The sequence below is a fragment of the Podarcis muralis genome, chromosome 16, assembly GCF_964188315.1.
Source record: "Podarcis muralis chromosome 16, rPodMur119.hap1.1, whole genome shotgun sequence".
NCBI classification, from domain to species: Eukaryota; Metazoa; Chordata; class Lepidosauria; order Squamata; family Lacertidae; genus Podarcis; species Podarcis muralis.
In genome coordinates, this window is record NC_135670.1 from 15,421,168 (window position 1) to 15,435,137 (window position 13,970).

Genomic DNA, 13,970 nt, shown 5'->3' on the forward strand with positions numbered 1-13,970 from the left:
GATATTTTATTTGTTTATTACATTGCATTTATATCCTGCCGGTTTCTCCAAGGAGCTCAAGGTGGCATACATGGTTCTCCTCTTCCTCAACAACAACCACCCTGCGAGGTAGGTTAGGCCGAGAGGCAGTGACTGGCCCAAGGTCAGCATCCAGTGAGCTTAGTGGCCGAGTGGGGATTTGAACCCTTGTCTCCCAAGTCCTAGTCTGAACCTCTACACCATACTGGATAAGGCTGCTGGCTACATGATTGCTGCCATCTTAAAAAAAAAAAAATCCAGGTAGGTAGAGCGCCCATTAATAACCTAGTGCTACAGATTTGAGGGGGCAGTGGGTTGGCAAGGTTGAGACTGAGCCCCCACCCTCGTGTGTTTTTCTCCCTGAAATGTACGGTACATAGAGTTGAAGGAGGAAGTGAGGAAGAGTGGCTCTCCTTCCCACTTCCCCTTTCAGCTCTATGTGCTTTTCAAGGTTCAAGAGTGGTGCTACAGGCTCCTACGTTGAGGGAGTTGAGGATGCTAAGCCAGGAGGAGACTGAGAGATGGTATGAGAACCATCTCGACTATCTAAAGGACTGTCCCATGGAAGATGGGGCAAGACTGTTTTATGCCGCTCCAGAGGGTAGGGTCCGAACCAATGGATTCAAAACGACAAGAAAGGAGATTCCATCTAAACATCGGGAAGAACTTTCTGACTGGAAGAGCCGTCCGAAAACGGGACAGACTCCCTCAGAAGGTGGTGGACTTTCCTTCCCTGGAGGTTTTTAAACAGAGGTTGGATGGCCTTCTTTAGCTGCGATTCGTGCATTGCGGGGGGGGGTGGACTAGATGCCCCTCGGGGGTCCCTTCCAACTCTACCATTCTATGACTCCGACTGCACCCACTTCCTCTCTCTCTGTTTTTCCAGAGGAGGGGGAATAGCAGTGAGCAGAGGGAGCGGTGCCCACAGCACTTGATAAAATGTGCCAGATGTGCCCAGGAGTCTAAACTGCTGTATGGTTTGCCCAGAGGTGGTCAATGTCTTTGAGCTTTCTTTGGGACCACGACCCACCCAGCCTGCTAGGTGCCACCTCTGCCCCGAGTCTCTGGGCTGCAAGATGCTGGTGCGAAAGCCCTGAATAAGTTGAGGAAGGGCAGCAATGCCAGCCCCTCCTGAGGATACAATGGGGGTTCAGCAGAAAAGCTTCAAGAGAGTCTCGTAGCTCAGGAAGGTGATGGCGTTGACTGGGAAAGCGCGGAGGCTGTTCAGGGCCAGCCCTTTTAGGAACACCCGCGGGCCCTCCTGCCGGGCACTGGAGAGGATGCAGTCCAGGACGCCCCGATACGCCACTCGCTTCACCCCGTCCATTTGCAAACGGGCCTTCACCACATCCATCGGGGTCGCCAAAGCCCAGGAAACCGTCCCGGCGCAGCCACCGGCAAGCAGAACCGTGGCAGAGCCTGCAAGGGGTGGGGTGGGGGGAGGCAGGCAAAGAGCACAGCATGGGTTGGGGGGCCTCTCTTGTGGAGGAGCAAGAAGGAGGGAGGGATAATGCCCCCTAAAACAGGGAGGGCAGCAGATGTCAGGCCGGAAGGATCTATTTTGTTTTGTATGAAAATCCCAAGATCCACTGTGTGGAGCCTGGCGGTCAAGATAACGGACTTGCAATGAAGGGATCTGGAGAGCCCAGCAGTTTGTGTGGAGTCCTGGAGCTGAACTGAGCTCACAGTCCTCACACACATAAGACAAACCTGCTAGCCCCTCTAGTCCACAGTGGGCCAAATACCCCTGAGAATCTAGGAATCTAGATAGACTCTGGACCTGGAGGTTCCATAAGAACATAAGAAAAGCCTGGATGCTGGGTCCATCTAGTCCAGCGTCCTGTTCTCAAAGCAGCCAGCCAGATGCCCCACTGGGAATGCCCCAAGCAGGACCTGGGCACAAGAGCCCTCTCCCTCCCTCCCTGAGGCTTCCAGCAACTGGTATTCAGAAGCATTTCTGCCTCCGACTGTGGAGGCAGAGTATAGCCATCCCAGCTAGTAGCCATCGATAGCCTCCCCTTCCTCCATGATTTCTTTCTAATCCTCCTATGAAGCCACCCAAGTTGGTAGCCATCACTGCCTCCTGTGGCAGGGAGTTCCGTAGTTCAGCTATGCACTGCGTGAAGACGTTGTCCCTTTCATCCCATCCTGAACTCTCCAACATTCAGCTTTGCTGGATGTTCCTGATTGTTATGAGAGAGGGAGGAAAAGTTTTCTCTCCCAGCTATCTCCATGCCATACATAATTTTATAATTTTCTATCATTGTTGGGGTATTGATGTTCCATTCCACCTTAAAGGAATAGACATGATTGTTGTATGTCACATGTCTGTTTACGTTCCAGCACAGTTTGCTGGGAACTTCCGTTTGTGTATAGCTTTTGGCTTAAGCTTCCTGCTCTTGGACATGAAAGAGAGCAGACATGTTTTCTTTGTCCTGAACTATGCTGAATAAACTGCTTGTAAATATACTTTACACATGCCTCTGCCACTTCTGTTGCATGTTATTCACTCTGCTGGTTAAGGCGTGTTCAAGTTTCTGAAGGCTTCTGAAGCTGTGAGTCGCTGTTTGATGCTGTTCCAAAGGACCGGAGTTTGCCCGGCTGCCGGCCGGTGGGCTGGAGCCAGCTGGGGGCCTGCGAATTGCCCCCGTTCCCTTGGACACATCCTAACAGTCATGGCGCCTTTTACTTGGCTTTTCTCCAGACTAAAACACACTCACAAACACTCCTTGTTCCCGCCCGCCCCCCCCCCCGACTCCAGCTTTCTTCGATATTCCAAAGGAACAGGTTCCCTGAGAGCCTGCCCTGTTGGCCACAGAGCCTTAGGGGATGTGCACAGGTGGCCCACCCGCCAGGTCCCCCTAGGGCTCTTTGTATCTCACCTGGCTCCTGTGTTTCTGCAGTCAACGCCCTGCAGAACACTGCATAAATCAGGAAGTACATGCCCATGGTGGGGGTGTCGCGAATCACCAGCGCCGTAACCCCACGGAACAGGCCACGGGGGCCTTCCTCCCGCAGTAAGCTGGCAGCGCAGTGCACTGGACCCCTGTACTGTGGCTGGGGGGCCCCCGGCCGGTCTCTGCGTCCGTACGGGTGGGTCTGGTTCTGCAGCCGGACTTTGACGAGATCCACGGGGGCCAGGACCACAGCCTGCATCAACACAGGGAATGGAGGGGGAGAGAACAATTTATTTACTGTCTATCACTACTTTTGTTATGTTTGCAATTATGTGTATTTTTTACATTTTGCCATGGCTTGAGCTACGGAAAGCTGGCATACAAATAAAATTATGAATGAATGAACGGGGGGTGGGGAGGAAATGGGCTGCAGTGGAACAGGAGGGGGGGGACCACTTTCCACAAAATTTAGTACAAGGCTGATCCAAGGCACACACTTCCACCCCCATCCATCCATCCCACGGGAAACTATGAAAGGCTCATTATCATGGTGTAGCAAGAAAACTGCTAGCACGTTTGCAAAGCTAAGCAGGGTCCAATAGGGCTTCAAATTGGATGGGAGACAACATGTTGAGATTCCTGCATTGCAGGGGGTTGGACTAGATGGCCCTTGGAGTCCCTTCCAACTCTACAATTCTAAGATCCTATTGTTATATGAATGTGTTGTTAAAATTCTTTGATTCCTATTAAAATTAAATATGTATAATGAGAAAAGGAAGCAAAATTAACCAACTGACAAAAATGGCATGTGGGTGTGTAAAAAAACAAAACTTACGGTAATACGCATTGTTGTGTGACACCGCAAGGTGCAAAATATTATTGAGGATCTACAGAGACAAGTTTCTTCAGAAGTTTGTCCTTTCTCTTTTGGATTTGGAAGTGCTTAAAGAGAATTGTATAAAAACAGCACTGCAGTGGCCTCTTTAACACCTCTGAAATTAGATAAGATCTATGGAGTCAGAAATAGTAACTGCTGATCCTGTGCCAAAAATGGAAGAGAGTTGGTAGCAGATGTGATACAGAGCTCAAGCATTTTGGGAAACGGTTCTCCAAACCCCAAGAACCCTTGTCTTTTTAATTCTGTTCCAGATTTAGTCTCCGATATGGTTTTGTAGCCCCAGATTGCCAGATGGATCCAGTTTATGCTTGTCACTGGACCTGTAAGCAGATACCTCAGCGAACAAGAATGTCTGGGGAAATTATGGGGTGCTATTTTATCTCTTATATTTATGACCTTCTCTAAAACTTTAAATGCACCTGAGCATGTCAGTTAGACATGGAGCCCAGTAGTCGTTTTGGGAAAGAACTCTTTGTCTTGGGTTATGACCAATTTGAAGAGTAAATTCCCACAAGGAGGTTAATATTCTGCCTATTGCACGACGTATTTTATCTTACAGAAAAGTGGCTTTTATGTGGACCATATGCTTCAGCTTTCATATGGCTTGATACATGCATCAAATAAAGTGTAAATAAAGTGTAAAATTAGAACGAAATAAAGAAAAAAAGATTAATTCCTAGAGGGGAGGGGCAGCCTCCAGAGAAGGAAATGGCTTGAGCAATTGATACAGCTCATAACCGACTGAACAGCATCGTAATGGGGAAATCGTGCGGCTGTTTCAAGAGCTGAACAGGGGAAAACATGGAAGGAGGATGTTTTAGAATCATAGGCCTGTAGAGCTGGAACCCTAAGGGGGCATTTAGTCCAGCCCCCTGCAATGCAGGAATCCCAGCTAAAGAATAGCTGACAGAAGACCATCCAACCTCTGTTTAAAAACCTCCAATGAAGGAGAGTCCTAATGTTAGTCGCACTCAAGAGTAGATCCTCTTAAATGAATGGGCATCACTAACACAGGTCCAGTGCTTTCCATGGGTCTACTAGTAGTAGAATTTAGCTGATATGCCCTACTTTCCTTTCCTTCTAATGCAAAGGTTGTCCAGTCCAAATCAGTTTCAAGGGCAAAGTTTCCAGGCACGGAGGTCTCCTGGTGGCAGCAGATTCCCCTCCATTATGGTGAGGTATGTTGCACTTGTATTCAAAATTATAGTAATTATAAAAAAAAAAACACCAAAAAAAATTATAGTAATTATTTCTCAATTTGCATCTATACCACCTTCCGATGGAGTCCGTTCCACTGTTGAACAGCTCTTGCTATCTGAAAGTTCTCCCTGATGTTTCGTAAGGTTCTCCTTTCTTGCAATTTGAACCCACCTTCTGCGTGATATTTCAAGATGGAAATAATATCTCCTCTCAATCTCCTCTTCTCCAGGCTAAAGATCTTCAGCTCCCTCCACCGTTCCTCATAAGGCTTGGTTTGCAAACCCTGGGTCATTTTTGCTGCACACCTTCCAGCTTGCCAATATCCTTCTTAAAACTGTGGTGCCCAGAACTGGACACAGGGCTGCAGGTGGGGTCTGACCGAGGCAGAACAGAGCAGTGCTATGACTTCTTTTGATCTGGACTTGGGCATGAAGTCATGCAGATCCCAAAACCATGCAAACTGAGCAGAGTCACAGACAAGTCAGCTGGGGCTACCTGCTCCTTACCTGCACCAGTCCTGAGAAGCATCCAGCCGCGTAGACATGGGTGTAGCTGGGGGGGTTGGTGCTGCGATCGCGGTGGTGGGTGCCGCACAGGTAGAGCAGGAAGTTGCTGTAGGCCCCAAACGCAACCGAGTTCACCATGGCCACGCTGAGCAGTGGGAAGCTCATGCCTTTGAAGAAGCCAAGGATCTGCAAGGGAGAAGCAGGCAGGTGAACCCTGCAAGGGGGTTGGTCTAGATGACGCTTAGGGTCCCTTCCAACCCCACAGCCCTATGCTTCTATGAGCTGGGGGTGGCCCCAGATGCTGGCTGTGGGGGGGGGGGCATGTATGCCACCTTGGAGAGAAAAAGGTGGGCTACAGATAAATAAACTGGGGATTTAGCCAGAGTAAAAAAAGGTAAAGGGACCATTAGGTCCAGTCGTGACCGACTCTGAGGTTGCGGCGCTCATCTCACTTTACTGGCCGAGGGAGCCGGCGTACAGCTTCCGGGTCATGTGGCCAGCATGACTAAGCCGCTTCTGGCGAACCAGAGCAGTGCACGGAAACACCGTTTACCTTCCCGCCCGAGTGGTACCTATTTATCTACTTGCACTTTGACGTGCTTTTGAACTGCTAGGTTGGCAGGAGCAGGGACTGAGAAACTGGAGCTCACCCCATGGCGGGGATTTGAACCGCCAGCCTTCTGATCAGCAAGTCCTAGGCTCTGTGGTTTAACCCACAGCGCCACCATCCCCAGAGAGCCAGAGAGCAGGTGGTAAAAAGCCCTGCACAGTGGTTCCTTCTGACTCCCCAATCAAATCTCTCCCCTTTTGGGTGAATTTATCAGCAAGGGCTGAGTAGCTTATGGCAACTGGGATCCAACTACCCCTGGTTGGAGGGGCTCTCACTGGAGGAGGAGGAGGTCAGCAGTCAGTCCCAGTTTCAGCCTTTGGTCAAAGGGAGTCAGGATACACTGTCAGGTTCTCTTCCAATTATCCAACACCCAGACCCTCCAGGTATCCCCATTTTCCAGTGACAGCCCCGGATTTACAAAAGCCCTCGCAGCTTCTGATTTCATACCGGAATGTCCCGCTTCTCCTTAGGGGTCGAACGTCTCATTTTTCATAGGAGAAGCATTGGGGGTTACAGTAGGACATCTCTATTTTCATCAGGGACATTTTCTAGGGTATGAACACCCTAAAGGAATCCTGCAACCAGCGGCGGAGGAAACCGCTCGGGCACCTGGGGCGGCACACCCAGGAGCAGGACCATTCCACGGGGCCTCCGGAGTCTGCCTGCTTCCCCCACTCAGCCGCCCTACAGCTGGTGGGGAGGCAGCAGACAGACCGTTTGGGCAATGCGGAGCCTGCGTGCGCCCAAGCCGCCACATGTCTCCTGGGAGAGATGTGTGGCTCGGGCGTGCTGCAGGCCCCACAGTGAGTGCTGCCCGGCATTTTGTCACCCCCCTCAGTGGTGACACCTGGGGCAGCCCGAACCCACCGCACCCCCCTTCCTCCGCAGCTGCCTGCAACTCATGGGGAGTAGCAATGTTTCGGGTACCTAGAGGTTGCACCTAATGTTAGTCGCACACAAGACTAGACCTACATAAATGAATGGGCATCACTAACACAGGTGCAGTGATTTCCATGGGTCTGCTAGTAGTGGAATTTAGCTGAGTACAATCACAAATGCCCTACTTTCTTTTCCTTCTAATGCAAAGGTCGTCCAGTCCAAATCAGTTTCAAGGGCAAAGTTTCCAGGCACGGAGGTCTCCTGATGGCAGCAGATTCCCCTCCTTTATGGTGAGATATGCTACACTTGTATTGAAAATTATAGCAATTATTTCTCAATCTGCATCTATACATATCAATTAGCAGCTGCAAATTTTGTGAAAGCCTGTGTCCTCTCTTGTCTTTCTCTTCCGGTGATGCCTTGCCTTCCACCTCTCTTCTGGCAAAGTCACCCCTCTCAAGCGATCTGTGGGGCAGGCCCCTGTGATGATGTCAACTCTCCCAAAAAATTAGATACTTAGGTAGGGATCAGGAATGGGGCTGTAGAGTCAAGAGGCAGCACTAGAACTGCAAAGAAACAGACCAGTTTAGGAATTTATTTCTGGGGGGGGTGGAGATTATTCCCAAATTGGGCATTTGGGGAAAATATTGAATATTAATATTAAAAAGCAAAATATTTATATGTACTTCTCTATAAAAATAGCCATATGCCTCTGTGCCATAAAAATATATCAAAGCAGTTTACAGCAATACAAACATAAAACCATACAAGAAAAAAGCATTAAAATTTAAAAAGAGACATCAAATAACCATGGTAGAAGAATGTGTTCTTAATTGCCTGGATAGGCCTGGAGGAATAGAAATGTTTTCAGCACACATTTAAAAGTTGGCATGGAAGGCGCCTGCTAAATCTCTAGTGGCAGAGAGTTCCACAGAACTGGGCAGATCATATTTCCTTCTTCGGAATAAGTGATTTTTTTTGGGTTAAAATTGCATTCTAAAATTATGCTGTTACAAAAGACCTTGGTCTAAATCTATCGGTTTAAGATTAGGCTGGGTTTTAAAAGGAGGTGAAAGCTTAGAGGTGAAGTCTGCACTGCACACACAACAGAAAGAGGCTCACCGTTTCCTCATGGTATGTCCTGACCACACAGTCCAAAACGTTCCGGTATCTGGCCTGTGTCTGCAACCGCACCTGGAACGGAAGAACAGCCCCCAACTCAGGGCCAAATTAGCAGCCCCAGAGTCTCTGGGAATGTCTGCTACCTGAAACCCTGGGCAGCCACTGCTGCCAGTCAGTGCAGGCAATAATAATAATAAATTTTATTTATACCTCGCCCTCCCCGGCCAGAGATGGGCTCAGGGTGGCTAACATCAGTAAAATTACAGTAAAAAAATAATGGGGGGGGGGCAATTTAAAATACAGATTAAAATGCAATTTAAAAAAGCAGCCTCATTTTAAAAGTAGCCCATAAAGTACTGAACTAGAGGAACCAATGGCAACTCTGGAAAGCTCTTTCCCATCCACTGGTAACTGGAGAGGCTGAGTCTGGGACCTTGTCTATGCGACACGTGGACGACTAAGCCAGGGTCCCACAACCCCAGTGAATACGCCAGTTTCTGCTTCCCCACAAAACTCCACTGGCCACCAATCCCACTGGGGAGAAAAGAACTTTGTTGGGGATGAGGTTCGCTGCCGCAACCCAGCATTTTGCTCTGTCCAGAGCCTCGTGTGGATTCAGTGCCCGTTGCATGCTATGCAACAGTTGCAGCTAGCACAGAGCCTCAAAAGCAGCTGACCTCTTTGGGCATGCACCTCCCCAACACTTCTGGCTACCATCTCTCCCCCCCCCCCCATCTGAGACCCATCTCTTTCAGGCCTCCCCCAGGGCTGGAAGTCTTCCCCACCCCACCCCTGCCTTAAGCATTTCCAACCCCCTCCCCCCCAAAGAAATCACCTTCACCGTGTCGACTGGGTGCCCCAGAACCAGCCCTGCTGCCCCTGTAGCAAAATAAAAATTAAAAAGGGGGAATTAGTGGGGTCTCTGTTAGGGTAAAGAGGCACTAGGCTGGCTTGGGGGGAGAGAGGGGCAGGGTTGACGTGTTGCTTCTGAAAAAAGCGTCTCTGAGCAGCCACGGAAAGCTACCGGTAAGTCACTCTCAGTTTCCCTTGTCTGCAAACCAGAAATGAAAAACGGCCTGCTCCAAAGGGTTCTTGTGAGGAAACAAGGGCTGGGTTGTGAGAAGCTGGGAGCATCAAAAGACAACTTCTCTTGTCCTTCTCCAACCCGATCCTATTTTCTTTCACTTAAAGGTAAAGGGACCCCTGACCATTAGGTCCAGTTGTGACCGATTCTGGGGTTGCGGCGCTCATCTCGCTTTATTGGCCGAGGGAGCCGGCGTACAGCTTCCGCGTCATGTGGCCAGCATGACTAAGCCGCTTCTGGCGAACCAGAGCAGCGCACAGAAACGCCGTTTACCTTCCTGCTGGAGTGGTACCTATTTATCTACTTGCACTTCGTGCTCTCTAACTGCTAGGTTGGCAGGATTTCTTTCACCCAAGTCATTGCATCTTTACCCCACTCTTTTTCTAAGTGAGTTTAGGGCAACATGTGAATATGGGGGGGGGGGGTTCCCCCTCTTTTTTATCCTCCTAGCAACTCTGTGAGGCATCTCAGGCTGAGAGGGGGACTGGATCAAGGCCAGCCGGGGAGCGTTGTGGGGTTGGATCGATGCTGCCTCTCCTGGGTCCTTCATCTGATATTCGAGCCACTTCTGCAACAGCTCCGTCGGTTAAAGTGTGGCGCTGATAACGCCAAGGTCACAGGTTTGATTCCCATATGGGCCACCTGCATATTCCGGCATTGCAGCAGGTTAGACTAGATGAGAACCCTTCCAACCCTATAACTATGATTCTATTCTTCTACACACACACACACACACACACACACACCCCACCCCGCTAGATCATACGGTTTCCCATGCTGGAATAGGGATGTGGACCTACAACAAAGCCCCCCACCTGTGCGTGTGTGTATAAAGGGAAGAAGGAGTTCAGATCTTACCAGAAAGCCATCCTGCAGCAAATTCTGCACCGGACATCGGAAAAGCTTCTGGAAGTCTGGGTGCATCGCAGAGGGATGGGGGGGGGGCAAAATCTGGTCAAAGGGAATGCTCTGGTTGAGTTGCCTTAATCTTTAACCAAATGCACACCACAGGGACACATGCTCTCCCACCCTCCCACCCACTTGAGATGGACCATTAACCATGCAATCTGGGCTGAACTGGCCAGGGTGCTGTGCTGGGACCCAGAGGCATGGCTCCTGCAACAGCCCCACAGCAGCAAGAGAAGACGGGAGGACAACCTCTTCACACTCTTTCGGTCACCCCACCCCAAGAAGGATATCGTAGAGCTGGGGGGTGGGGGGAGATCAGAAAATGGCAGCCCAAACCATCAAGGGGATGGAGCCATTCCCCTACGAGATAAGGCTGCAGCATTTGGGACTCTCTTGTTTGGGGAAAAGGCAAGCAGGAGACGGTTTTGTAAGTTTGTAAAATGATTCACAGCATGTAGAAAAGGGGGCAGGGAAAAGGTTTTCTCCCTTTCTCATAACACTGGAGCTTGCGGGCATCCAATGAATTTTGGGAGGTTCGGGGACAGATAAAATAGAACCTTCCTTCACACAGAGCGCAGTTAATCTGTGGAACTCACTCCCACAAGACGGCCACTTCAAAAGAGGATGGGACAAATTCATGGAGGAGGAGAGGGCTCCTAGCCACTATGGCTATGCTCTGCCTCTGCAGTTGGAGACAGAAATACAGTGGTACCTCAGGTTTCATACGCTTCAGGTTACAGACTCCGCTAACCCAGAAATAGTACCTCAGGTTAAGAACTTTGCTTCAGGGTGAGAACAGAAATCGTGCTCCGGCGGCGCAGCGGCAGCAGGAGGCCCCATTAGCTAAAGTGGTGCTTCAGGTTAAGAACAGTTTCAGGTTAAGAACGGACCTCCGGAACAAATTAAGTGGTACTTAACCCGAGGTACCACTGTACTTCCAAATACCAGTTGCTGGAAACTGCTGTTTTGCAGCCTAACTACCTTACAGGATTGCTGCATTATTATTTTTTAAATCATTTTTGGGGAGGGGAATCTCTATGGAGGAAGGGTGGGATAAAAACTGAAGTGTAAGAGTTAAGAATCCTGACGAATAAACCAGTTGCCTTATTAACTCTTGCGTGTTACTCAGTAGGTTTCTCACTAGCTCTTAGCTCGAGGACATAAGAAGAGCCTGCTGGATCAGGGCCAATGACCCAGGAATCCTGTTCTCACAGTGGCCAAATAAATGCCTGTGGGGAAACCTGCAAGCACAAGAGCCCCCCCCCCCCCGCATTCTCCAGGAATCGTTATTCTTTTCCGTCTACACCTTCTGTCCTTTGACTCACCTGGGCGCTGGGATCCTGTCCCCGCCCCGCCCCGCCCCCCCGCAGTTGCTGCTCTCAGCTCCAAAGGCCGGATCCCCCTTGCAGAGGCTGAAAACCCGCCCCCCACCCCAGCAAAGAAAGAATCCCTTGTCTCCTTGCGGCTTCTCTTCCTTCCAGGGATTAAATATTCACTGCTGTTAACCTTTAGACCGGGATCGGATCTGACTCGCTAAGTTTGCCACTCTTTTCGCTGGATGCTTCCAGTCTTCCAAGCACCATCATAACGAGGAACACACCTTTGCCCCCAGATCGACGACAGATCTGATCTGGCGCGCTTGACTTACATTCAGTAAATTGAGCTTTTGAGAAAAGGCCACGCTGTGTTAATTTTACAGGCAGTAAAAACGTCTGAAAGTTTTCCCGGTAGCCGAGAGAAGTTGAATTGAAATACTTTTCTTTTTTTTTTTAAGGAAAAATAAAAATTAATTGTGCACTCAGTGTGTTTTGAAGGTCAGTTCAATCCAATCATGAGGATAGGAACGGAAAATAAAACTGCAGACATAGAGATGTGATTATACAAATCTCTGGTGTGACCCAAATTTTGAATCCTGTGTCCAGTCCTGGTCACCTCGCCTCAAAAAGGATATTGTAGAGTTGGAAAAGGTCCAGGAAAGGGAAACCAAAGTGATCAAGGGGATGGAATAACCCCCATGAAGAAAGGATGCAGCGTTTGGGCATTTTTAGTTCCGAGACAAGGCGAGTAAAGAGATAGAAGTTTATAATACAGTGGTACCTCGGGTTAAGTACTTAATTCGTTCCGGAGGTCCGTTCTTAACCTGAAACTGTTCTTAACCTGAAGCACCACTTTAGCTAATGGAACCTCCTGCTGCCGCCGTGCCGCCGGAGCACGATTTCTGTTCTCATCCTGAAGCAAAGTTCTTAACCTGAAGCGCTATTTCTGGGTTAGCAGAGTCTGTAACCTGAAGCGGATGTAACCTGAAGCATATGTAACCCGAGGTACCACTGTATCATGCATGGGCTGCGGAAAATGGATACTGTGTACAGAGAAGTTTTGCCTCGTCTCTCATAACACTGGAATTCGTGAGAATCCAACGAAGCTGAATGTTGGAAGGATCAGGACGGATAAAAGAAATGACTTTATTTATTCAGCACATAGCTGAACTCACTCCCGCATGAGGCAGTGATGGCCACCAACTTAGATGGCTTTAAAAGAGGACTGGACAAATTCACGGAGTGGCTATGCTGGAAATCACAGGAGGGGATAGTGTTCGAATCCTGCTTGCCCACGTGCTCCATTCTAGGGAAGAGCCTTATGGAATATCTGAAACAGGGGATACACACGCGCGCAAAATCGGAAGTGTTTCTCGCTTCACACGTTCAATCGCAAACGGGCGGGGGTGTGTGGAAGCCAAGGAACGAAAAAATCATTTGAACTCGACGGGCAGAGACTCTTAAAGAGAGGGCAAATGCTGCTGCAGTCGGAGCCCCGTCTTGGAAAGCTCTTCTCTCCAGGCGGCGCTCAAGCGGCTGCCCGTTCCCCAGTTACCTACCGTAATCCCCCGATTACAAGCGCGTCACAAATCACTCGAGCCAGCCTCCCGCCGTGACGTCCCCACAATTGGGGGTGGGGAAACCCCGCTGCGCGCGCTTGCGCGTGCGCTGTTTCTCTCTCCTCCTACCCGCCCGGTGAAATTCCTGGGCTGGCAGGAGCAGCCAATAGGCGAGCTCGGAAGGAGTGACGCCAGACGCAACGGGGGTGGGGCCCCTGTTAGAACTGCAGAACTTTCCTCCTTGCAACGAAAGCAGGAAGGAAAAGGAGGACACAGGTGAGACTGGCGGCCAGGTAGGCTGCGCGCTCCCTCCGCCCCGGCTGCCGCCTCCTAGGGACTTTCTCCCGCCCTCCGCTCTGAGTGCGCCCCCTCCCCATCTCACTTGGCCCCCACCCACCTGGGCAAGGCTCCAGCACCCCCTCCCCGGCTCACCTGGGTAGCGCAGCGCCTAGCCACGCCCCTCCGCCCTCTGGGTCCAGCGGAGCTAGGCGGGGAATTTCCTAGGACCCTGCCCCGAGAGGAGTGCAATCTCACTTGCTGGAGACGGGAGAAAGTTGGTCGGGATGGGGAAACAAAGGGTTAGGACGCGGAGGTGGGTGCAAAGCCCTTCCAATTGCGGCTGGGGACGGGGAGGAGGGAAAGTGTTTAGCAGTAGCACAAGAAAAAACGGGGGGGGGGGAGACGTGCAGCCTTCTGACCTCCCCCTTGTACAGGTAGCAGGGCCGCAGGACATCAAAACCTGCGCTGCATCCACAGTTGGGGAGGGGCGGTGTCTTTTTAACTGCGCCAATTCCTGCCTGAAAAACGCTGGAGAGCCGCTGCTGCCTGTCAGTGCAAATAGCTTTGAGCTAGATGGGCCAGTATAAGGCACAGGTGAGTGGGTGGAGCTGGAAATTTCCCCCACCTGGAACCCTAGAAGCCAGTCAGTGTAGCATAGCAACTGCGAACTTGCTGGCTGGTTTACTAGACACG

The 13,970-nt window shown here is 50.4% G+C and overlaps 2 protein-coding genes across 9 annotated transcripts in view; one reads left to right on the top strand and one right to left on the bottom strand.

Moving 5' to 3' along the window:
• On the bottom strand, positions 1-13,045 carry SLC25A45 (solute carrier family 25 member 45). 5 transcript variants are annotated; one of them, XM_028709666.2, is made up of 7 exons: positions 12,999-13,045; positions 10,073-10,165; positions 8,966-9,009; positions 8,131-8,202; positions 5,520-5,705; positions 2,901-3,168; positions 1-1,437 (listed from the first exon to the last, which is right to left on the bottom strand). In XM_028709666.2, the coding sequence occupies exons 2-7, from the start codon at positions 10,107-10,109 to the stop codon at positions 1,169-1,171; spliced, it is 876 nt and encodes a 291-aa protein (XP_028565499.2). In that variant the 5' UTR covers positions 10,110-10,165; positions 12,999-13,045; the 3' UTR covers positions 1-1,168. The 5 variants fall into 5 exon arrangements, with proteins under 5 accessions (XP_028565499.2, XP_028565498.2, XP_028565501.2 ...); XM_028709665.2 differs by lacking the exon at positions 12,999-13,045 and adding an exon at positions 11,449-11,467; XM_028709668.2 differs by lacking the exon at positions 8,966-9,009 and having other exon boundaries at positions 12,999-13,034.
• The window catches only part of FRMD8 (FERM domain containing 8), a 21,725-nt gene continuing 14,845 nt past the window's right edge, over positions 7,091-13,970 (top strand). The window contains exon 1 of one of the 4 annotated variants that reach the window (XM_028709659.2): positions 7,091-7,298. In XM_028709659.2, the coding sequence (XP_028565492.2) occupies positions 7,185-7,298 (114 nt within the window). In that variant the 5' untranslated portion in view covers positions 7,091-7,184. Of the gene's footprint in view, positions 7,299-13,135; positions 13,292-13,970 lie in introns of those variants that run through there. The other 3 variants (XM_028709660.2, XM_028709661.2, XM_028709664.2) reach the window with 3 other exon arrangements.